At 44.4% G+C, this 25,109-nt stretch overlaps 1 protein-coding gene across 2 annotated transcripts in view; it reads right to left on the reverse strand.

Moving 5' to 3' along the window:
- Window positions 1–237: 237 nt before the first annotated feature.
- The window catches only part of LOC146007748 (sodium-dependent serotonin transporter-like), a 68,606-nt gene continuing 43,734 nt past the window's right edge, over window positions 238–25,109 (reverse strand). Inside the window, exons 6-13 of one of the 2 annotated variants that reach the window (XM_083146349.1) lie at window positions 21,618–21,721; window positions 13,235–13,362; window positions 11,520–11,632; window positions 11,018–11,149; window positions 9,373–9,472; window positions 8,798–8,898; window positions 3,396–3,563; window positions 238–2,186 (exon numbers count right to left, since the gene is read on the reverse strand). In XM_083146349.1, the coding sequence (XP_083002475.1) occupies window positions 2,106–2,186; window positions 3,396–3,563; window positions 8,798–8,898; window positions 9,373–9,472; window positions 11,018–11,149; window positions 11,520–11,632; window positions 13,235–13,362; window positions 21,618–21,721 (927 nt within the window). In that variant the 3' untranslated portion in view covers window positions 238–2,105. Of the gene's footprint in view, window positions 2,187–3,395; window positions 3,564–8,797; window positions 8,899–9,372; window positions 9,473–11,017; window positions 11,150–11,507; window positions 11,633–13,234; window positions 13,363–21,617; window positions 21,722–25,109 lie in introns of both variants that reach the window. The other variant, XM_083146339.1, reaches the window with a different exon arrangement.

Consider the following 25,109-nt stretch of genomic DNA (forward strand, 5'->3'; position numbering starts at 1 on the left):
GGTTATCCCAATTACCTGTTTAATATGTTTGTATTACAGACACAGGCGGTCATTATACATAATACTTCCTATTTCAATTGTTACCCATATTTAATACTGTCATGCTGATCACTCAACCTGTTACTGTAAATCTATGAAAAATACTCTACTACACTACGGTAAAACATCAAACCATGTTTATAAGTGTACCATGACATTAATCTTGTTTGACTGAAAATAATAACAATGTACGATCTGTGTTTCTAAAAGCTGTATTTTATTGCACGGTGCCTTACTAAAAACATTTTTGAAAAAAAAAAAAAACAGGGAGAGGCTTCTATTGCAACATGTAGCTTGGACCATGTCACTGCATGATCCGAGATCACTATAGGGGCTATTTAAATTTTTTCCACCTTAGGTAGCATAAAATGTGACATAAAAATGTAGTCAATACGGGATAAATTTCCAGTGGATACTGAGTGACACATATATTCTTGATCTGTGGGGTGTAGGACTCTCCAAATGTCAAGCAGTTGGAGAGGGCGAGCAAACTCAGGAATCCCATATTTAGGCTGTTTGCGTTTTGCGGTGGTTGGAGGGTGTCTATCCAAGCAAGAGGACAAAATTAAATTAAAATCTCCACATATCACTAAAGGCAGGTGTAGAAAAGGGCTCAACATGGCGATCAATTTCAATAGGAAATCAGAATCAGCTTTATTGGCCAGGTATACTTGCGTATCGGTTTGCTGTGCGGCAGCCAGGTGGGTAACAAGTAAACAGCATACAGTATAAACAATATAAACAGGTGGGGGAACATGTGCAGTCTAATAGAAAGTTATTCCGAAGGGACACCGTGTTAGATTATGTGCAAAGGGTTATGGCGTGACTAGACAATGAGGTATTCATGAGTTCACCTGTCCACAGGTGAACCGCTTGAGGAAAGATACTTTTTTTTTGGTTTGGAGTATGTGTTTGGTGCGTGAACATTAAGACAGACAAAAGTGTGTTTTTCAAATTGCATTTTGCACAGAACATAACGCCTTTCTGGGTCTGAAATAGCATTTGAAACTTCTATATCTAAATGATTTTTAACCAGAATGAGAACACCACGGTCTTTGGAAGTGAAGGAGGCTGACGCCACCAGCTTCCATTTTAGCATGTTCACTTTTATGGTTTCCTTAGGTAGTAAGTGGGACTTCTGCATTAGTTCCTTTTTATACAAAATGCTGATGTTAATGCAAACAAGCTAATATCAGTACACTTCTCCTGCACTGTGTTTGCACTGTGCATACAACAAGATACATTTGCAGTGAAAACTTAAATGCGGAATGAATGCCAGGAAGGGACCATTTAACAGAGGTAACAGGGAGTAGCGACACAAAGCAGGCATGTCAAAGTCATTTTGGGGTTATGTATCTGCCGTCAGTTGCAATCATGTTCACAGAGAAACATAGCGCCAGCCTCACTACTGCCATGGCCAGTCTGCGTGACCATAGGCTCAGTTGGGGAGTGATTTTTCTCATTATTGCGTTGCTGCATATGTGTATGCCGTTGCTGTCAGTAATCTGAAAAATCGCAGCTGCGTAGGCATGTTCATACAGACATGAATTAGGCCCTTAGTGATTACCAGGTTTATCTGTATACACCGAGCAATTTCCTGCTCAGTGTTTACTTCTTTTGATGTCTACAACAGGATTTGGAGATCAGGAATGATATAGCATATGCAATGCGTGTAACAGTATATGGTTGTCCTGATCTGACCATTGCAGGAGAGTTTGTAGTCATACAGTATATTGGCTTCCAATGCCTTCACGCTTCTGAATACAAACTATAATTATCTGGCTGATCAGTCAATTATCAGATGATTGGCTCATTAATGGATAGTGTGTCCCTAACTTGAGTGACAGTTTTGAGTGGATGTATTTACATGTACTGTAATTGGTAACAAACATTTGAAATAATAAGACAGTGCGCTTTCTTCCTGTTGTAACGCCAGCAGAAACAACTTCATAGTAATACTGCATAAAGCCCCTCAGAGAGGAGTGAAGACCATCTTAAAGCACCATTGGCTGATTCCCTGTTACTTCGCAGCTTATTCTGCCAAACATTGGAAAAGAGTAGTGTAACTAGGGAGCCATCGTCATGCACAAAGTGTTAGACTGCTGATCCCTCACAACATTTTCTGGTCGGATGCAAACTGCCAGTCTCTGGAAAATAAAGAAAAAGACAAAACACACACACACATTTTTTATTATGTTGTGTAACATGGAAAATGAATGGGAAGTTAATGCTAGACTTTCTATCAAAAACAGTTGCGAATCTTATACAATCAATTTACAACAATACAGAAGTTTCAAGGGTCTATGTTTTTTTATTATCATCTGAATGCATTAAAGGGCTTTTGGAGCAGTTTTTGTGAGAAACTGCTCCAAACCCCTTAAGCCCAATACACACTAGATAAGATAGTAAAAGATATTACTAAGAAGGGCCCTTTTGAGCGATATCTTTCACTATCTTGTGTAGTGTGTACACACAATATCATTAACTATGTGCCCCATGCATCGTTAATGACCTGCTCCCTTGTCTGAAAATGTTGAGCCGAAAGAGGTTCTCCAGTGTCACAAGCTGATATTTGTGTAAGAAAATAAAGTAAAAACCTTATGCTGACCTCCTATAGGTTCGCTGATCAATACTCCAGTGAAGGCTGACGGTCATCAGGTCTCTGTACTGCTCCTTTGACCCCCGGGGCAGCAACAGTGCCCCGTGGAAATTGTACTGTACCCCATGGAAACTGTACTGTACTAACTAACCAGCCTAACAGTTACCAATTTCCTGATTACATAGGCTGCTTCCTCACATTGCATTTCAGCAGGATGCAGTTGAACAGGATCCTGTTTAGCAGGATGCAGATTCTTGTGTCTACACACATCATATTTAGCAGGATGCAGCAGGCTTGTGTATATATCCTCTTGAGCATGGGTCCTCAAACTGCGGCCCTCCAGATGTGGTGAAACTACAAATCCCAGCATGCCTTGCCACAGTTTTCCTATAAGGGAGTGTTAAAACTGTGGCAAGGCATGCTGGGAATTGTAGTTTCACAACATCTGGAGGGCCGCAGTTTGAGGACCCATGCTCTTGAGGATGCATCCTGCTAAACAGCTCCTGTTTGACTGCATCCTGCTAAAATGCAATGTGTAGATGCAGCCATAGTTACATGTGCAGGCTCCTTCCTGCCAAACAAGTCCCTTTAAAAGGGACCTGTCAAAAGGCAATGTGTAGGTGGTCTAAAATACATGAATTGTTAGGGATCCTCTGAACTGAATTTGAGGAACATAGCTCAGAGATGAAATCATGCAATCATTGGCTCTAGTAATCTAAGTAAGTGTGATGTTGGAAAACAAAATACAAGTATTTACCTGTTTAATGGATCCTGGAGTCCATACTAGTTTGTAAACTACATATACAGGAATCCATATGAAGGATGATGCTCCAATAAGATACCCAACTGAGATGGTCCATTGTGGATACCGGTAATCAAAGAGCATAAGAGGTGGTTGGTCCATAAATGAGCTCACTATGATAAACTAGAGAAAGAGAGATAGTTTATGTAGTAGAAAAAGGTGAGCTCTTTCATTTGAGCACAGAAGGCCTCTGAGATTAATTCAGTCTTAAGGTGCCCATATACTTGTGCGATTTGGGCGCTTTTCATCCAATAAATCGGATGAAAAGTGTAAAATCACATTTGTGTCACCTCCGATTCCTATATGATGTGCGGCAGTGCGGCCCTGTGTGCATTGAATTGGAGACGGAGATCGCAAGGCCTGCACTATAGATATATTGGATCCTGCAGTCCTTTATGGTATATGTTGTATCGTATGCGATCCTGCCACCTGGGAAGCTGCTGAGTGGATCAAGCGGGATCGCATATGACTTCTCCACTTAGAGAAGTCACATAGTGTGTGGACACCTTAAGTTTGTAAGTAAAATACTCTGTTAATAATTAATATTTATAAATATACATTAAAAAGGTATAGATATCCTTGTATTGATCTTATATTAGCAAAATTAAAATAGTCTTTGTAAAATTGCATTGAGACTTATGATTCAAAAATGTTATATATTACTACGCACAGCTCATACTAAAATTCCTTTTTATATAATATTTTTTGTTAAGAACAGATTAACTCTTGTTCCTTGTAAGCTTTGCTCTTGCTGTTACTTCCACTGGATTTGTTTATATGGTCCTCTGAATTACCACCTGGGATTTTAAACCCGGTACAATCCCAGGTTTTTAAAAATCACAGGTCCATTGCAGGTGCACAGGACCTGGGATTTTAGTTGAATAAAATCCTGGGAATAGCCTTTCAGACATACACTTGTCCCGGAATTATGCACGTGCACATGAAAAATCCCGTGATTTTTGCATATGTCTAAAAGAGGTATCAGTAACAGGATTTAAAATCAGTATATATTTATTGTAAATAAGAGCACATTGCTTAGGAAAGTGGAACTCACCCATGTGGGACCTGTTATTCGGATTTAAAAAAACTTGGGAGGTAGTCAAGTAGCCGTGGTAATTTACCGCAACTAATTACCTCCCCTTGGGCTATCCAATTAGCCCTGATGCTGGCATTTATAACCTAATCTACAATAAACTTGCATTTTGTTACCCAATCATGGGCGCAAAAACACATACACAGATTGCACTGATCAATTTGATCTGCAACATTTGTACATCTGTGTGCAAATGAGTCTGACTCTGCATATGGTATTTAAAATTAATTGCTGTGCTTGCGACACAGCATCTTTAGTACACTGTGAATGGCATTATATGATACTAGGGTGGCCAATCCCGGGATCGGGATCGGCGGGATCCCGGGATTTGGCCCCCAAAACGCCGGGATTTCAATCCCGGGATTGGAATTTCCAATCCCGGGATTTCGGGATTAAACTGCGCATGCGCAGTTTAATGCCGGGCAGCGTCTGAGCACTCAGACGCTTCCCCATACCCCGCAGTGCGCAGCGTGACGAGGTCACGCTGCGAGGTCACGCTGCGCAGGGCACACGGCACAGCCGCACATCCACGGCTGCCCGCCCGCCCAGCGCTCCCGGCCACCCGCCCAGCGCTCCCGGCCACCCAGCGCTGACGACCGGCCGGCCACCCGCCCACCCACCCAGCGCTGCCGGCCACCCGCCCTCCCACCCAGCACTCACGGCCGGCCACCCGCCCACCCACCCAGCGCTCCCGGGCACCCAGCGCTCCCGGGCACCCAGCGCTCCCTGCCAACCACCCCCCCACCCACCCAGCGGTCCCTGACACCCGCCCACCCACCCAGCGCTCGGGCGGCCAGGGTGTTTTTCCAGGGGGATTCAGCAGCACCAGGGAAGCCAATCCCGGGATCCCGGGAATCCCGGGATTGAGCATTTTTCAATCCCGAATCCCGGGATTGAAAAAATGCCCCGGGATTGGCATCCCTATATGATACGTCTGTGATGACAATAATACCCCTTTTACACCGCCCAAAAATCCGGGTCAGCGGCGGGTCAGACCCGGATCATTGGCGGTGTAAATGGGACACGCTGTGTCCCTTTACACAGGACTTCTACCCAGGTCCTGACCTGGGTAGAATACGGCCAGGACCTGGGTAGAGGGCGGTGTAAATGGGTACGCCAGGTCACCCGACCCGGCTCCCATTTACATCAATGGGGGACGTGCAACCTGCGGACCGCCTGTGCTGCTATCTGCTGTACTCTGCAGACAGCAGCGGCCGCAGCGGAGGAGGTGAATGGATGACTGTGTGCTGCATCCATTCACCTCCCGGACGACGGCTGGGGGGTACATGGGGACTGGGGCAGCCCAGCAGATTACCTTAGTGCTGGGCTTGCCCCCAGCGCAGCGGTCCGGGTCCCAGCGGCGGCGATTGGCACTTGGAGATGATGTCATCTCCAAGCGGCGGCGGCTCAGGAACCACCTGCGCCAGGTGGGGGGCGCCGGTGTAAAAGGAACAAAATGCCGGGTCGCACCTGGCTTGATCCTGGGTCCAAAAAGCTGGGTGCGACCCGGCGTTTTGGTGTAAAAGGGGTATAAGTAGCAAAATTTAAAGAAAGAGATAGTATGTTACACCTCTGGTGTGTCTCACACATTATGGTGTATTGAAACTAGATATATGAGGATACATCGCTATGGGTACGGTGATATTTACAACAATGATAAAACAAACTGGGTAGTAACAGACTGATTTAGGGTAGGAGGGCCCTGCTCGCAAGCTTACAATCTATAGGGATAAAAGGAGGGATACATAAGGATATGATTCCATAGCATGGTAGTCCCACCAGATTTCAAGACAGTCATGATGGATGCAATTAGATATGAATGCTACTGGAGGTTGTGTGGGGGTTCTGGAATATGATAAAATTGCCTAAAGAGGTGAGTTTTCAGGGAACACTTGAAAGTTTGTAGGCGAAAGGAGAGTCGTAATGTGCGTGGAAGGGCATTCCATATGGGTGATGCTATCCGAAGAAAGTTTTGCAATTGTGAACAGGGTCTAATAATAAGTGTGGATGAGAAACGCAGATTTTGTGCAGAGCGGAGAGGTTGAGTGGGGATATATTTCGAGATAAGCTAAGAGATGTATGTTGGTGTAGTCAGGTTAATGGCTTTGTATGTGAGAAGAAGAATTTTATATTGAATACGGTAGAATATAGGCAACTAGTGGAGGGACTAACAAAGCTGATCATCAGCAGTTGACCGTCTAGCCAGGAAAATTAGCCTCGGAGCTGCATTCAAAATGGATTGTTGTGGTGAGAGTCTTTTCTTAGGAAGTCCGGTAAGTAGGCTATTGCAATAATGAACAGGTGAGATAATGATTAGAGATTTAGCAGTGTCTTGTATGAGATAAGGTCAAATTTTTCATATCTTCTTTTAGCTGCATGTTTCACGATTTAGTGACAGATTAAAAGTGACAGTTCAGATTTAAGGATGACACCTAGGCAGGTAGTGTTCTTAACAGTGATAAGATATCAGGTTGGTAACTACTCTTGGCTGCTGGAAATTTAATTAATTCTGTTTTGGAAATGTTCAGTTTAAGGTGACGAGATAACATCCAAGATGAAATGGTAGACAGGCATTCAAAGACACGGAGCAAGACTGATGGTGAAAAATCAGGGGAGGATAGATAGATTTGAGTATCATCGGTGTACAGATGATACTGAAATCCGAAAGAGTTGATTAGTTTCCCAATTGAGGAGATATAGATTGAGAAAAGCAGAGGACCTAAGACTGAGCATTGTGGTACTCCAACTGATAGAGGTCATGAAGAGGAGGTAGAATCAGAGAATCAAACGCTGAAGAGCAATTAGATAGGTAGGTTGAGAACCAAGAAAGGGCTGTATTCTGAAGACCTAGGGACTGTATTTTTTGTATGAGAAGAGAGTGGTCAACCGTGTCAAAGGCAGCAGAGAGATCTAGAAGAATAAGAAGTGAGAAATGGCCTTTTGATTTAGCAGTGGCAGGATCATTCACTACTTTAGCCAGTGCTGTCTCTATGAAGTGTTGAGAGCGAAAGCCTGACTGATGTGGGTCCAATAGTTGTAGGAGTTAAGAAAGTTTGTGAGGTGAGTGTAGGAAAGTCTCTCAAGTAGCTTGGAGAGGCATGGGAGCTGAGAGATGAGATGGTAGTTAAAGAGAGAGTTAGGATGGTAGTTAAAGAGAGAGTTAGTATCAGAATTGTGTTTTTTCAGAATGGGAGTAATAAGTGCATGCTTGAACAAATAATGAATGATGCCAGTAGAGAGAGGTTACAGATTTTAGTTAAGTTTGGGATAAGCACAGGAGACAAAGTTTTACTGACTTCTGAGGGTATAGGATCAAGAAGGAGAGGTAGTAGTGTAGGAAGAAGAGAAGAGTGTTGATACTTCATTTTCACTTGTGGGGCCAAATGGCAAAAAAGTGCCAAAGGGCTCAGGAAATGAAGTGAGCAAGTCACTGGATGAGGAAGAGCATGCAATTTCATCTTGGATTTTATCAATCTTGACTAAGTTCTTGTGCATTGATAGTAGCTGGTGGGGAAATATGTTTGTTTGGCAATGTCCAGAGCATTACGCCAGGAGTGGTAGGTAGTCTTAAATGTGAGGAAGTCACTTGGATTCTGAAATTTACGCCACTGATTTTCTACTCTACATTATAATTTTTGTAGTTGTCTTGTTATTTAGAGTGCCACGGTTGGCATCTAATCCTATGTGAATTTTGAAGAGTAGCTGAAACAACTTCATCAACTGCTGTTTGTAGAGTCTGGTTCAGGTGTGATAAAGCTATCTCAGGACATGCAAGTGTATAAATTGGTGAAAGTAGTTGTCGTAGAGAGGCAGAAAGTTGCTGAAAATCATTAGCGTTTAGTATTTCTGCGGGTTTGTAAGACTTGCATGATTTGAGCTTTTACAGAGTTGTAAGTAATGGAGGAGATTGAGAAAGTGGTAAGTTTGTGACTAGAGAGAGGGAACCAAGTGTTTGTAAATTCACCCTGGTGAATACAAGATCAAGGCAGTGATTCTCATTTTGAGTAGAGGAGTCAGATCATTGGCTGAGGCTATAAGAAGCGGTGAGAGAGGAGTTTAGAGGCATGAGGAGAAAGTGGGCTGTCAATAGCGATATACAGTTTTAGAGGTGGAAGATTCATTCAGGTTGAACAGGAGAGGGGCAGGTCAACACCATATTCTAAATAGATTGCTTAACTACATTTCAGAAATATCCGAAGTTAATAGAACATGTACAACTCTTACTTACCATTTCAAGAATAATAATTTTTAAAATTATACTTACTGCTAAAAATACTGGGCTGATAGCAACCCAGCACACTCTCCAATATATCCCAGGAGAAAAGCCCAGCATGGACTTCACATCATTACAGAACCTTTGTATTCCTGGGAAAGAGACATTCGTGTGTTCAATCGGTGATAATGAAGTGGCAGGATTTATATATGCTTTTACAGCTTATAGTTGAAAATACTTTGAAAGTGCTTTGCTCATTCTTTATGCATGTGATTGCAAAGCCCCAAGTGTAGTCCTGCTGCTGGGTCTGAAAACATTCAGTCCACTGCAATTTTATAATAACATTGAGTAACAAACCCCAAAGATAAACAATCATCCTTCTACTAGCAACGTCTGAAGGTACAGGCCATACAAAAATGGTACTGTACCTGCCAAAATGGAAGGTGTGACTGCCTGCTATAGGTTTTAATATGCATTCGCAATAACATGTGTGCCCTATTTCCTACAGTCTTTAGCCATTTGTCTAGCAGCCAAATCAAACATATAACACTGTAAGTAAAATTCATTGAGCTGGATTAATATTTAGTGCATACAAATGACATTAAATAAATTAGTTCTACTCTCACCATAAAACCATGACACAGCAACCGCCTCTAGGAACACAACTGCGATGATAGAACATCCAGCCCCAAATTCCTCCAGAAGTTTTACAACATATGCACCTCCCTGATAAAGTAAGAAATTGAAGACATTTACATTGATACATATAGAATGCACTAATAAAGGAACAAAGGGCCTTATTTTGGTTCATTCTTTCTGATAAAATCCTTCTTAGATGGGCAAAACCATGTGCACTGCAGGTGGGGCAAATGTAACATGTGCAGAGAGAATTTGATTTGGGTGGGGTTTTACTTCAAAGTGAGATCTATATTGCAGTGTAAAAATAAAGCAGTCAGTATTTTCCCTGCACAGAAACAAAATTACTCACCCAAATCTAATTCTCTCTGCACATGTTACATCTGCCCCCCCTGCAGTGCACATGGTTTTGTCCATCTAAGAAGGATTTTGTCAGAAAGAATGAACCAAAATAAGGCCCAACGTGTTTTATTGCACTGCTTCATAATGGCATTTTGCAGTATTATTACGGAGAATAATGTATATACAAAAGCTAATCCCTCTAACACCTGGAAAATGCAATATTGAAAAGCTGATTAGTTCTGAAATACTTGTGTATTGTTTCAGATATGCACCACCACATGTAGGCCCAATGTGTTAAATATGGACAACCTTGTCACTGACACATGGATTGGCTTGCATTGCAAGTCATATTTGTCCCTAATTATTTATTTTATAATGCAACAGTATTATTACTATAATAAGAAGTTTTTACTGTACAGTAGTTCAAAACTGTTGTTTAATCCCTACAATGCTCATATGGATATGGTATAAGTCCCGCACTGTCGGGATTCCAGCGGTCGTTTCTCCAGCATCAGAATCCCAACTGTCAGGAGCCCAACAGGTGGGTGAGTGCATTGAAGCCCTTGCAACATGAGGGAGAGCGCATTGAAGCCCCTTGTGGGCTCACTACATTCACCAAGCTGTGGCTCTGTGCTTGCACTTGCCACCTATTCTATTCTCCCTCTATGGGGGTCGTGGACCCCCAATGATGAAAAACAACCTGTGTAAGTCGGGATTCTGACTGTCGGGCTCCTGCCAGTCGGGATTCGGATGTCAGAGAAACGTTCCGTCGAATTCCCGACTACTGGTCACTCATCCGGCACACATTTCATATAGACTTCTAAGATGCTATGGACAAGTGCCATTGCAGATGATGTTATGGCAATCTGCTGGTACTCATCCACTACCTCAGAGATGTCTGACGAGCCAGGGGATGGGGTGAGGGCTCTAAAAGTGTCCAATCTTTCAGGTAAACTAGAGTCTTTAATAAGCTAGCCTAGCTAGCAAGGTTGAAATGCCTAGTCAAAGTCCGGGATTTTTGGCCCGGGACCCATTCACACCAGCACTAGACCCGGGTCGACCTGGGAAGCTAGGCTGGTGTGAGATACAGTATCTTGTGCATATTATACATACTGTATACATCTGCTTTATACTATCTGATTGTAGGAACACACTTTTTGGCAGAATTCCTTCAGCGCCTTGCTGACATGCATACGTGCGGCCTGAGCATTTTTGGGATTACACTTGTCCATACAGTAACTTCAAAAGCCCAAACATACTTTATTGCACAGTTTAAATAGTATGTTGCCCTACCTGTGTTAAAGTGCTGAGTGAACCAGTAAAACAGATTATCACCAATCCAAAGACAAACAGCTCTCTCTTCTTACCCAGCACATGCGGGTATTCATCCATAATGGCAGTGATGACAGCTTCCAGACCTCCAAACTAAGTAATTTGGAGACAACAAATGAATCTAACAAAAACTAAATCCCTTGGATATATAAAAAAAAACCACATACAGTAGCTAGACACTGATATAGTTACATTAGACTTTATTACATAATTAACATCTTATTTGGATCTTACTGTGTACAAGTGTACTGTGGTGTTATAAGAGATGAATTATAAAGGGCTGACCTAAAAAGTGCATATTATATTATTACATTTCTCTGCTAAAGAAAATTCTCAATATTGTATTATGTTGAAGCATTCTTTTTCACTGTACAGTATTACTGTGTATTCCGAACGTGTGTTTAAAATCTTCTATTTGTTTTAAAGCAAGAATATAATATTGTCCGGATACCAATTGACTTACGGTACTGTCCAAGCCAAGTGTTATTATCATCAGAAAAAATATAATGGCAAAGAATGTTGAGCCAACCATGTTGGCAATGGCTTCTGGGTAAGTGATGAATAGCAGGCTGGGTCCTATGAAAACAATGGATAAAACAATGTATTTTATTTTGAAAATATCTGTATTGTCATTTAAATTTAAAGAGTGACCAATGTTAATTTAAGTGACAAAACATGTCACTGAAGCTAATTAATAAATATAACCAAAATGCATATAAATACTATGTGTACAGCCACCCTTCAAAAAAAATAAAAAATTAAAGGGTCATATTTATTAATTATCGCCAATTAAGCAGCCCCCATAGAAAGCTATGGAGGCTTCTTTCGCGGTAGGAAACAGGGAACTACAGTAAATCTTCTGACTGTATGTTATAAGGTCCTCCCTAGATACATCCCCAGAATCCTTAGTATTGTGGGATACATGTAAAAATTTGGGTTTCCAGAAAATATCCTACACATACTTGGTGTTCACATACATTCATTTTCAGTTAGAGGAGAGTGCAGTGGATGTTATAATGGTCAGGGAAACATTAATATTGCACAATATGAACTTCAGGTCACTGTAGTTTTGCACAAATGACCTGTCCCATAACAATAACTAGGACACTACTGTGGGACATAACAATAACTAGGGCACTATTATGGGACATAACAATAACTAGGGCACTACTATGGGACATAACAATAACTAGGGCACTACTATGGGACATAACAATAACTAGGGCACTACTATGGGACATAACAATAACTAGGGCACTACTATGGGACATAATAATAACTAGGGCACTACTATGGCACTACTATGGGACATAACAATAACTAGGGCACTACTATGGGACATAACAATAACTAGGGCACTACTATGGGACATAACAATAACTAGGGCACTACTATGGGACATAACAATAACTAGGCCACTACTATGGGACATAACAATAACTAGGGCACTACTATGGGACATAACAATAAGTAGGGCACTACTATGGGACATAACAATAACTAGGGCACTTATATGGTTCAGAAAATTAATTGCTGTAGGGTACAATTATGCAGCATAAAATGAAAAACTGCTGTGGAGAGGTGACTCTCAATAAGCATTGGTCCATTCAATATGTTGCTGAATGTCAGGGTGGCTTCCAAAAAATGGCTGGTCCTCCCAGCCCCATAGGAAGGTGGGCAAGTTCCTTGCTTTCCCTGGAGACCCCCAGCACCCTCCCCTTTACCACCCACAACAGAGTACATGAAGAGGGGGGCAGCATAGTAGTTAAGTCTGCCTCAAGGGAAAGTATGGAGGTGATGTCTCAGAGGTTCAACAGCCACCACCTGCATTAAGTGCAACAAGGATCCTTATAGACATCCCCCCCCCCCCCCCCCTGATCCCGGCACCCTAGGCAGCTAACTAAAGCTGATTAATTGTAGAGCTGGCTCTGGGTATTGCACTCATTACATTGTAAATAAATCAGATTTTAACTGCCGTCCCAAGACCATTGTGGCAAATACACATTGCTGATAATGGCTCAATTGCATACAACTTTAAAACACTGTACCACAACAAACTTATTTTTATGGTAAATTATAATTACTCTTGCAGCAACAACTAATAGAAAGTTAAACACTATTATAACCTATTTTATAGAGCAGCATTTGACAAATATACTGAGAGCTGACAATGCCCACCTTTGTCTTTTGCAACATCTTCCACTTCAACATCACGCATTTCTGCCATATAACCCAATACTGTGAAAATCACAAAACCAGATAGGAAGCTGGTAAAACAGTTCACTGCACTGGTGATTATGGCATCTCTGAAAGGCATAAACATGGACACCTGGTTTGGGTTGTTGGACACATTAAATTCAATACAGTTTAAGCATAATTAAACAAGTATATATATTATAAATCTAGTCACCAAAATCCAGTTTTCTGTTTCATCCAAAGGGGATACTGGAGGTTTTACTTTGGGGATATTTCAGCGCTCCCATCACGGACTAGAGATCGCTGTGGTCCCTGCAAAACTGCCTGGTCAAACTGATATCCTGAAGGCGCAAACATGTTGAAGAGATATTCTCATCTGAGAGGAGAGACAAACCAGCTGATGTAGATACAGATGAGATCCTGTCCACTTGGCGAGGAGGTCAACCTGAAAAGTTCTGGAGTAAAATAGACCACAAGGCAGAGCTTTGAAGGCTGCTACAGTCTTGCCTAGAAGATGAGTAGAAAGGTAGATCAACACCCAGCACAGTTGTAGAACCAATCAGACCAGGTTCTGTATGGCTTGAATTTTGTCTGGAGGAAAAAAACCTGTTGCCATACTGTTTCCATTGTCATTCCTAGAAACTGCAGTCTTTGCGCCGGTTCCAATTGTCAGCAACTGGTGTGTTAAAAGGTCTCTGAACCAGGCATCCTGACAGGTCTGGTCCAAAGCGTCCCAGAAATCCATGAAAACTGCTCCCACTCTGGGGTCCCCCAGATGAGAGGGGAGCCCAGTCATGCCGTGAGCTTAGAAGTAAGTTTGGGATCCGGATGAGCAGTTGATCTACCATTTCCTATAGACCCACATGTTGCGGAGGAGGAAGTGCCCCGGGCACTACTTCGGAAACCTGTATGGCATCCGAAAGGACTGAAATGATGGCCCTGTATAAATGCCTCGCCGTGGAGCTAAGACTGCTGATGGAAGGAACATAGACTTACCTCCCAAAGCCAGTTATATCCATTTGTCCAGCCCGGGGCCAAACAGAGCATCACATGTAAATGGTAGGGCTTCTACTCCATGATTGGATTTGATATCAACTTGCCACTGACAGAGCCACAGTGCTCGTCATGGTGACACTGCCATGGCTGAAATCCATGAGTTTAGCACACCCACATCTCTGGAAGCTTCACCAAGATAAATAGCCAATTCCCTGATATGTTCTGCTATTACAACCAACTCGGCTTTGTCCTGATCACTTTGGAGGCTAGCTGTTCTGCTCAGGTTTCCACCACTTTTGGCTCAGGAAGATGGGGCAAGAGGCCACTTCAATGTCCTATCCAAAGGTTTATTTAAAGAAGTAGCTCCGTTGGCCAGAAGAACTGTCTTCTGTGTCAAACGAGAAACAGACATATCCACCATAGGTGGGTTTTCCCATTTATGTCTGTTCTCTGGTGGAAAATGTTTTAGGGAAATAATTTGCTTAGGAATCTGAATGAGTCCATGCCAAAGATAACTGCTCGTCTAGTTCCTCTGACAGCAGAAAAATAACTGAATATTTTGCTTTTAGTCCAAAAAAAGAAAGCTGTGAAGGTCCTGGTTCTAACTCTGTGTCAGGAGCCAGGTTTTATGGTTCAATCTGTTTTGTTTCTGTTTGGCTTTTGACTCACTGGTGGCCTCCAGTGGTAGGTCTGTTGCCATTACAGCCCTGTGTTCTTTGAGCTATTATTCACAGGCTGTGAGGTATTAGCTCGTTAATCAGGAGCAGCCTGGAGATTCACCAGCTGTTTCAATCACCTGAGGCCTTTATAAGCCATGCTCTCCTGGGGATCTGTGCCAGTGATAGCTTGCTGTTAGCTGCAGATATACTGCTCTCTGGTCCTAGGTCCTGCTCCTGTTCCATTCAGTCTGGATTCTGTCGGAGTCCTTCTCACTTCAGTCTGGGTCCTGTTTACAGTCTTGTCCTGTGTCGTCTGGGTCCAGTCAAGTGTCCTATCCTGCTGCAGTCTGGATCAAATATCATTGTCCCCTTGCTGTCCTAGTCCAGGGACCTCCAGCCGTGGTGCAGCCATTGTCCAGCTGCCGTCCCACTGCGGTCACTGTGCAGCCGTAGTCCAGCCGTTATCCAGCCGCCCGATTGCTGCGGTCAGTGTCCAGTCTTGGGCCGGTCACGTAAGTGCTCCAGTGGAGCCTGGTTCCTTATTCTTTATTCCTACGGGCAAGCGGCCCTTCCTCCTTAGTTATAATCATTATTATCCTGGTTCTGCTCTCCGTGGTTCGGAGAGGCCCACAACTGTGGGTTTACGTCTGTTTTGGGGTACCGTCACTTTAAGAGTACTATTTTTATGTTGGCGTGTGTTTGGTTTGGTGGCACCCTATTGTTGCTTTGTTCTGGTGTTTGCGACTCGGTCGCGCTGTCCCGTCCTTGGCCTGGTGCCGGTTAGTCAGGGTTTTTTTCAGGTAGGCCCGTTAGTTAGATCTGCCTTTTGAGATACCCCCTGGCGATCGCTCACCCCTTGTCACCACATAACACCTGGCTGCATCGGGGTCGGAGCAGGCTTAACCGGCTCCTTCGAACGCGGCGGCTACAGGCGAAGCCTAGCACTACCGCAGGGGTATTCCATCTGCCTGGGGGACTCAACAGAGTCAGTGTAGGGTTTCGCTGTGGCCGTTCTAACCAGCGGTCCCGGCTACGGGCTCACGCCTGATCTCCAGCTCCCTGCCTCCTGCATCCTCACGTACTGTCTCCGGATTTCCACGGTGGGTAACCCCCAAGTCCGTAACATTACCACTGGCCATACCGATATATGCATGTGTTCACAGTAGTCATAGGTATACATGCATATATAAAATTTTGTTTCAAGGTGATTTGGGTGTTTTTGATTGGTAGCGGGACTTATAGATTTGTCCATATTAAGATTTTTTTTTCTTCCCGAATTTTGCCCGTTACGGGGTTTTGCTTTATTCAGCTTGCCCAGTTGGTCTGGTCTGTTTGTTTCTTTGCTGTACTTAATCATGCAGGCCTTGCAAGCTTCCTTGATGGCCTTAAATACGGCCTTTACAGAATTAAAACCTGAGCGGGTTAAGGGTCTACAGCAGTCATTTCTGCAATTGCAAGATCTGTTAACCCAAATTTTCCTGGATCTGTCTGAGGTTTTTGGGGCTCAACCAGCTCCTAGGGAGACCCTGGCTAAGGGGGGCAAGTCTGTTTCGCCCCAGAAGGGGGGCAAGTCTGTTTCGCCCCAGAAGGGGGGCAAGTCTGTTTCGCCCCAGAAGGGGGGCAAGTCTGTTTCGCCCCAGAAGGGGGGCAAGTCTGTTTCGCCCCAGAAGGGGGGCAAGTCTGTTTCGCCCCAGAAGGGGGGCAAGTCTGTTTCGCCCCAGAAGGGGGGCAAGTCAGTCTGGTCCCTGAGGGGGACTCTGCCAGTCTGGTCCCTGAGGGGGACTCTGCCAGTCTGGTCCCTGAGGGGGACTCTGCCAGTCTGGTCCCTGAGGGGGACTCTGCCAGTCTGGTCTCTGAGGGGGACTCTGCCAGTCTGGTCTCTGAGGGGGACTCTGCCAGTCTGGTCTCTGAGGGGGACTCTGCCAGTCTGGTCCCTGAGGGGGACTCTGCCAGTCTGGTCTCTGAGGGGGACTCTGCCAGTCTGGTCCCTGAGGGGGACTCTGCCAGTCTGGTCCCTGAGGGGGACTCTGCCAGTCCGGGCCCTGAGGGGGGCTCAGTCCATCTAGCCTCAAGTGGTATCATAGAAGCTGTGTCCCCGGAAGGGGTGGCCATATCCTTGTCTGAGGTCCCAAAGACCACAGCCTCAGCGAGGCTCTTGAGGGCCACAAACCCAGTGAGCATTTCTGTCTTGCCAGCTTCTCGGGAGGCTTCAGAAATCTTAGACCCAAAGGTTGTTGTTCCCATAGAGAATTCCAGTTCTGAGGTCCCAGAGGTGGATGTCCCTACGTCCATCATTTTTGATGGAGATCTTGCCCATTTTATTGCCCTGGTTAAACACTATACTTCCCTTTTTGAATCAGGACCAGCTTCAGGGGTCACTTGGACTAATATTATATACCTCCTCATTTCTGCCTTTAGGGGTAGACCTCAGACATGGGCTTACAAGCTGATCAGGTGTTGTGACCCTTGCCTTCAGGATCTCTCCTCTTTTTGTGATGCGGTTATTAAGAAGTTCAGTCCCAAAAAGAAGGATGGGGTTCCACCAGCTCCTGGAAATGTGGTGCCCAGCATAAGCCAGGGGCTTGAGGACCTGGCTTCTGGAGACTCACAGTCTCTGTTTGTTCATTCTTCTGCCTCATCGCTTGGTCCGGAATCCAGGAGTTTAGCTATTGGTTTTGTCTCACTGACTCCTGACAAAAATGTTTTGGACACATCTGGTACCTGTAATTCTGGGTCTAGGGAATCCAATAAGAGTTCTGCCTATGGCCAATTAAGACATTCTTCCCTTTCTGAGATTCCATCTGTTAAAAAGACTCTCATGATCTCCTCAGATCGAGACTTCAACTCTGATTCTGATTTGGTAACCCATAGCGGTATCTTGGGAGAGGGTACCATCAGATCTGATAATGTGTGGGGTCTGAAATTGTTTTTTCCTTCGAAGTCTAGGAAAAAGAGAAGAAAGAAACATTAATCTTTCTCCTGGATCATCATTTTTTTTTTTTTTTCTGTTGTGCCCTGTGGTCACCCTCAGGAGGGCACTGTCAAAGCTGTGGTTACAGCTTGTGTCTGTTTTAGTTTTGCTTTTGCCCCTTCTTTCCAGGGTCCAGATGCTCATTATTTTTTGGAGGTCTGGATTTTGGGGTCTGTTGACCCCTCCTCAAGGGGGGGTACTGTCAGGAGCCAGGTTTTATGGTTCAATCTGTTTTGTTTCTGTTTGGCTTTTGACTCACTGGTGGCCTCCAGTGGTAGGTCTGTTGCCATTACAGCCCTGTGTTCTTTGAGCTATTATTCACAGGCTGTGAGGTATTAGCTCGTTAATCAGGAGCAGCCTGGAGATTCACCAGCTGTTTCAATCACCTGAGGCCTTTATAAGCCATGCTCTCCTGGGGATCTGTGCCAGTGATAGCTTGCTGTTAGCTGCAGATATACTGCTCTCTGGTCCTAGGTCCTGCTCCTGTTCCATTCAGTCTGGATTCTGTCGGAGTCCTTCTCACTTCAGTCTGGGTCCTGTTTACAGTCTTGTCCTGTGTCGTCTGGGTCCAGTCAAGTGTCCTATCCTGCTGCAGTCTGGATCAAATATCATTGTCCCCTTGCTGTCCTAGTCCAGGGACCTCCAGCCGTGGTGCAGCCATTGTCCAGCTGCCGTCCCACTGCGGTCACTGTGCAGCCGTAGTCCAGCCGTTATCCAGCCGCCCGATTGCTGCGGTCAGTGTCCAGTCTTGGGCCGGTCACGTAAGTGCTCCAGTGGAGCCTGGTTCCTTATTCTTTATTCCTACGGGCAAGCGGCCCTTCCTCCTTAGTTATAATCATTATTATCCTGGTTCTGCTCTCCGTGGTTCGGAGAGGCCCACAACTGTGGGTTTACGTCTGTTTTGGGGTACCGTCACTTTAAGAGTACTATTTTTATGTTGGCGTGTGTTTGGTTTGGTGGCACCCTATTGTTGCTTTGTTCTGGTGTTTGCGACTCGGTCGCGCTGTCCCGTCCTTGGCCTGGTGCCGGTTAGTCAGGGGTTTTTTCAGGTAGGCCCGTTAGTTAGATCTGCCTTTTGAAATACCCCCTGGCGATCGCTCACCCCTTGTCACCACATAACACCTGGCTGCATCGGGGTCGGAGCAGGCTTAACCGGCTCCTTCGAACGCGGCGGCTACAGGCGAAGCCTAGCACTACCGCAGGGGTATTCCATCTGCCCGGGGGACTCAACAGAGTCAGTGTAGGGTTTCGCTGTGGCCGTTCTAACCAGCGGTCCCGGCTACGGGCTCACGCCTGATCTCCAGCTCCCTGCCTCCTGCATCCTCACGTACTGTCTCCGGATTTCCACGGTGGGTAACCCCCAAGTCCGTAACACTCTGGACCCAGTAAAACCTGACTCACAGCCAGGATAAAAGTATCAATGCTTTGTCAAGGAGGTCCTGAGTCATCCACAAGAGTCCTCTTCCTAGTACCACAAGAGTCCTCTTCCTAGTCCAGAATGAATTCTCCTTCTTTTAAAACGGGAATATAATTGTCTGAAAAATTTGACTGTAAAATAATTGGCAACTGACACTTTGAGCACAGTCAAGCCGTAACAGAAGTAGTCTGCCTAGCCGAGCCCAAGGCAGAGGTAAGGACCTCCAGTGATTTAGCAACGGCCTGAGACCAGTTCAGTTCTGGAGGGGCTATACCTTCCTCTCTCATGTTCCTAGCAGCTGCCAGCTTTCAAGATAAATCTGACATAACATCAGTCAATGTGGATACCAAAGCAGGCCTATACTCCTGCCTCATAGGAGCAGGAGGAGAGAAAGACTCCTCACAGGTACAGTACCACAGTATAGCGATACCTCACCCCGGTTCTTTGTACAGTTCACTTAGTTTTACAAACTCTTACAAGTAAAAAGCTTCTGAGAGCCCTTGGATGCAGAAACTTTGCCTGTCATTCTCACTATTTTACACAGCACAGAGAGAATACAGAAAACTGCACTATCTCAATGTCATTCATTAGGTCTATATGGTCAAAAGGTTGACACAAGCAAAAGGTCGATATGACAATGGTCGGCATGTAAAAGACATGAATATCTCATGTCAACCTTTTCCCATGTCTACCTCTGTCATGTCACCCTTTGCTGGTGTCGAACCTAATGCATGTCAACCTTTTTCATGTGTCAACCTTTTTACTGTCGACCAATAGTGGTTGGCCTTACAGCAGCGATCAGCGAAAGCTCATGATGGTATCTCTGTGTCCTTGAGGAGAAACACCAGGGCTGCTGGGACTTTGGGAGGGAGAGGATGGGCCGGAACTCTGCCCCCACGATCCACATTATCTGCCCTGTAAATGGTGCTGAAGCGGGCAATGAGTTAACGAGTTTCGAAGAAAAAAAAAAAAAAAGAAATAAAGAAAGAAAATAATAAAAGACTCAGGAACCACCCAGAGAATCCAACACACATGTACATTTAAAGTGTCATCTCCCCTAATCACCCATCTATACCCAATGTAAATGACTGCCTCCAGTGTCCCCTATAGATATAGATATAGTCTAGCATCCCTGCAATACAAAAGAATAGAAGAATAGTTGAGGCCTAATGGATTAACAATATAAATACTCTGAAGCAGTACAGTTTGAATAATGATTTCTCTTTAACATGCTTATTTATACACATATTGAAGTAACTGCTGATTTGTATCTAATAGTTATGTTAGAATTTGCATGAACGGACAACAGTAGGTAATATTTGGTACTTATGTATTAGCAGGGCGCCCAGTTAGCATACGTACTGCACCGTAGGGAAATCGTATCACATTGCATGCGATTTTTTACATGCAATTTTCATATGTAATTTATTCACTGCTCTCTGTCCTTGGGTGGTGCGATGCCATTTAATGTACTATACATTGTATGACATACAATGTGATTTAGGCACCCCCCCACTATCCACGCCACCCCGAAGCGTGGTGAGCGCAGCGGAAGGCATCCTCCTGACCTTTACATATCCCCACTATCCATGTCGGTGTGGAGTTGATTTTATATAGTGTGGCGAGCCCGAAGCGTGGTGAGCGCAGCAAGCCCCGCGAGGGGGCACGGAATACATGTAACACGTCCCCACCAACATACTTACCAATCCAGGGTCCAGCGCTGGTCTCTCTGCTGCAGAGCCAGCTCACCCCGCACTGACAGAGGGGTGAGCCAGCTTTCTCCTGTGCAGATAACAGCCTCTGTAGTGCTGTCCCAGCGCTACAGAGGCTGCTAGCATCTTTGGCCAATGCGTCTCCATGGAGACGCATAAGCCAACCATGCTAGCAGCCTCTGTAGCGCTGGGACAGTGCTACAGAAGCTGTTATCTGTGCCGGAGAAAGCCGGCTCACCCCGCTGTCAGACCCTCACTCCCACCCACCACTTTTGGCCAATGAGCATCCACTGGGGAAATCAAAGCCGCAATACTGTATGTTCCAATACTCCTTTGGTGGTGATTTGATGTTTGAAAAACATTTATTTTCCAAATATTATTATTATTATTATTAATAAATAAAAATGGCTTAAATAAATGTCACAGTAAAATAAAAATGTTCAAGTAGTGAACATTTCTACTTATCACAGATTTGACCAAATCAGCATTTTAAAGGAGTGTTCTTCCACATTTTAGTATTTTGCATATTAATGGTTTTGTAACTACTAAACTACAAAAGTGGAACCAAACCTGAATTGATATACTATGCGGCTGTATTGTAGTCTCCTACCTGTAACAATTGTTGTTGAATGGATTGTAACTTGCTAGTGCTAGAAGAACTCCAAATCCTGGTCCCAGAGAGAAAAATATCTGGGTTGCAGCATCCACCCACACCTGGGAAATGGGAGCACACAGTTCCTTATTCTCTAGCATGGTACCACATACATCACTGGATATGAGTCACAAAGGCATGCGGGTTAAACACATTTCTTCATAGTTTAGTACCAAGGGATACATACAGTATTACCAAATGAATTCATGTATTCTAATAATTAAAGTAAGCCATGTAAAAAAAAAAAAAAAAACTTTTGAAACATAAAAAATATTTACAGACTATTATAAGTGAGCACATTAAGTGGCCAATTCAGGATCGCTCGCAGTGATCCGAAATCGTCTCCAGCCCCCGGCAATCCCCGACAGCAAATGGTTTCGGCAAATTCTCGCCGGGCCGTTTGCTGTGGGGAGGGATGGCCTGGGCGGTGACGGTGCTGGGCCATGGGAACACCCATGGGTATGCGAGTGAGTCAATGCCTGCAGGGGGGACGTTGTCCCGTCTTCATCCTAGCGCTCGTAATTAAAAGTCAGACAAGGTAGGAGAAATCATTTGGTGGGCGGCAACCATCAATTGATTTCTCCTGCTAGCGGAGGCATGTGAGGAGAAGTGTTCTCGTGCACATTCCCTTGAATGGTACCAAGGGGATTTGGCAGGGCGGCGTCTCAGGTTACCGAGTCAACCTGAATTAGGGCCTACAGTAAGTTTAATTTAGGCTATCATAAGTTATAATGCCATCACATTATTAGGTCTTTCTATCTCTGTCTCTCTCTCCCTCTCTCTCAATATATATATATATATATATATATACTGTATATATATATATATATATATATATATATATATATATATATATATATATATATATAGTCCAAAATATCGGCACTCACCCCTTGTGAATATAACTTAGCCCCGGGTGCCTTCTTTGGCAGGTAGGTAGAATAGCAATAGTAGTGTAGCGGCACTCTCGTAGATACTGGTCTCCCGGCAACTGATGGACGCCGGCCACTACGTAGTTCCGGTATACTGGGATGTTGCCAGGCAACCTAGTTGCAGGCAATAGGAGGTCATGTGACACACCCGTCGCCTAGCAGCTGATGGACGCTGGTGACGTCATCGGTAAGTGCCGAGCTCTACACGTGGACGCCGGCGGAAGTAGCAGTCGTGATTGACCGGCTGTGCACCGTCTTGGATCAGGTATTTATTCTGTTTTTGTACACTCACTAAGTTGCTTCTGATGAAAAATCCTAACACGATTTGAAACGTTAAGCACATCACTGTGTTTGTGTCGTTAATTCCCGAGAGTGCCGCTACACTACTATTGCTATTCTACCTACCTGCCAAAGAAGGCACCCGGGGCTAAGTTATATTCACAAGGGGTGAGTGCCGATATTTTGGACTTTATATAACAAGTGGATGCACACACTTTTATGGCACCCCCATCTTTGGATTTATCAGACTCCAAGTTTTCGTGCACTGTATTTTGTCTCATCACTTGAGGTGGAACAGCGACATTGAGAAATCAACATGTCGACACAAGAATCGGGTGCAACGCTGGGACTACTGGATATCGATCTACCTACGGGAGATTTATTCACATTTTCAGAGGCTGAGGTGGGGAATATCCTGAGAAAGGATAAATGCTTACTGACTGCGGATGTTTCTGCTCAGCATATATACCAGAACCTGTTGCGCCTCAGAAAACGTGAAACAGACTTTGACCTCCATAGTATAACTCTTTCTGAATACTACATACAGAAGAAGATCCCACGGGGATTTCGTATTAAAAATGCCCCAACAATAGGCCGCACCAATGCGGAATTCTGCAGAAAGTGGGCGGCAATTTTGAATCAGGCATCATTTGACTTGATTTTATTAGTAGTTGAAGAGTCTACTCGGGAGTGTAAAATTACCCGTGAAAAGATCTCCGCATATGAAACTATCCATCTTGAATGCTTAAAACAACAACCAGCTGACAACTGGCTGGAAAAACTCGAGGCACAAGTGCTGAAATATCGTAATGAACTCATTACCTATAAAAAGAAAAAGCTAACGATGGTCAATCGTGACTATGAGGAGAAGAAAGTGTACCATTGGACCAGTAGTGCGCCCCGCAATTATAAACAGATGCGATTCCGGCAAAGACCCAATAAACGATTCCCATTGGATACAGAAACATCTGACAATGTATCCTCCAACAGCGAGGGGGACAGCCGACAGGGAACATCCTCTGCTGGAGTACCAAGACCCCCTTTAGGGATATCTACCAGGGCGAAAGGCGGTACCCTGGTAGACCCCATACAAGAAGAGCGGGACAATGCCGCCGCACTGCAAAAACTAAAGGCAAGCAGAAAAGCCAGAAAGTGATATACAACATATCGGATTTTCCACTCACAACAGATGAAAATTCAGTATTGGAACGGGGTTTGGGTTTTGTTCCTACAGGCCCATATGACCCATTCTCCAATCGAGTGGACCTCAGCAGATTTAATCGCCAATTAAGGCTCAAGGAGTTTTTTGGCAATCAGGACACACTAACCCCCCCTATCAGTGATACCATCCGGCCTCCTATCAAGTCCCGTGTGCTGTTTGATCCTCCTTCAAACAGCGCAACCATCCGAGCCTTTTCTTCATCGATGGTAACCACCATCGACAGTATCCCCAAAAGAAGATCCGGTACATACAACAATTTGTCTTCAAGGGAGAGGCAAGCCCTCTTGACATTATCTAAGAGAGAAGAGATAACTATCCGCCCTGCCGATAAGGGGGGCGGTATAGTTGTTTTAAATACAAGTGATTATTTGGCTGAAGCCTTCAAACAACTCGAAGATAATACGGTGTACCGTAAATTGGGTCAAGATCCAACGTCACAGTTCATCAATGAGCTGGATACAATCCTAAAAGAGGCTGTGGACCAGGAACTGATCACTAAAAAAGTATATGTATCCCTTATCAACCGAACCCCTTTAATTCCAGTACTGTACTTGATCCCAAAGATTCACAAGTGCTTAAAAAATCCCCCTGGGAGGCCCATCATCTGGTGGTGTGGGTCATTAATGTATGACATCTCCAAATATCTGGATGCATACTTACAGCCGGTGATACAGGTTGAGAACACGTACCTAAGAGATACAACAATGTTCTTAAATGAACTTGCCAAGATGGATCTCACTGAAGGGGAGTATTTACTTTGTACAATTGATATTGTGAGCCTCTATACAAGCATACCCCATGATAGGGGGTTGCTTGCTACTAGAAGACTCATAACTGATAATGTCATCTATCAAGGCCCGAATGTGGAACTGTTCCTAAAATTATTGGAACTAGTGCTTATAAGGAATTACTTCATCTTCCAGGAAGAATTCTTTATTCAAGTGAGGGGAGTGGCGATGGGGGCTTGCGTAGCACCGACATACGCAAATTGCTTTATGTTCCAAATTGAACAAGACC

This window comes from Crinia signifera, chromosome 1 (genome assembly GCF_055691185.1).
Source record: "Crinia signifera chromosome 1, ASM5569118v1, whole genome shotgun sequence".
NCBI lineage: Eukaryota > Metazoa > Chordata > Amphibia > Anura > Myobatrachidae > Crinia > Crinia signifera.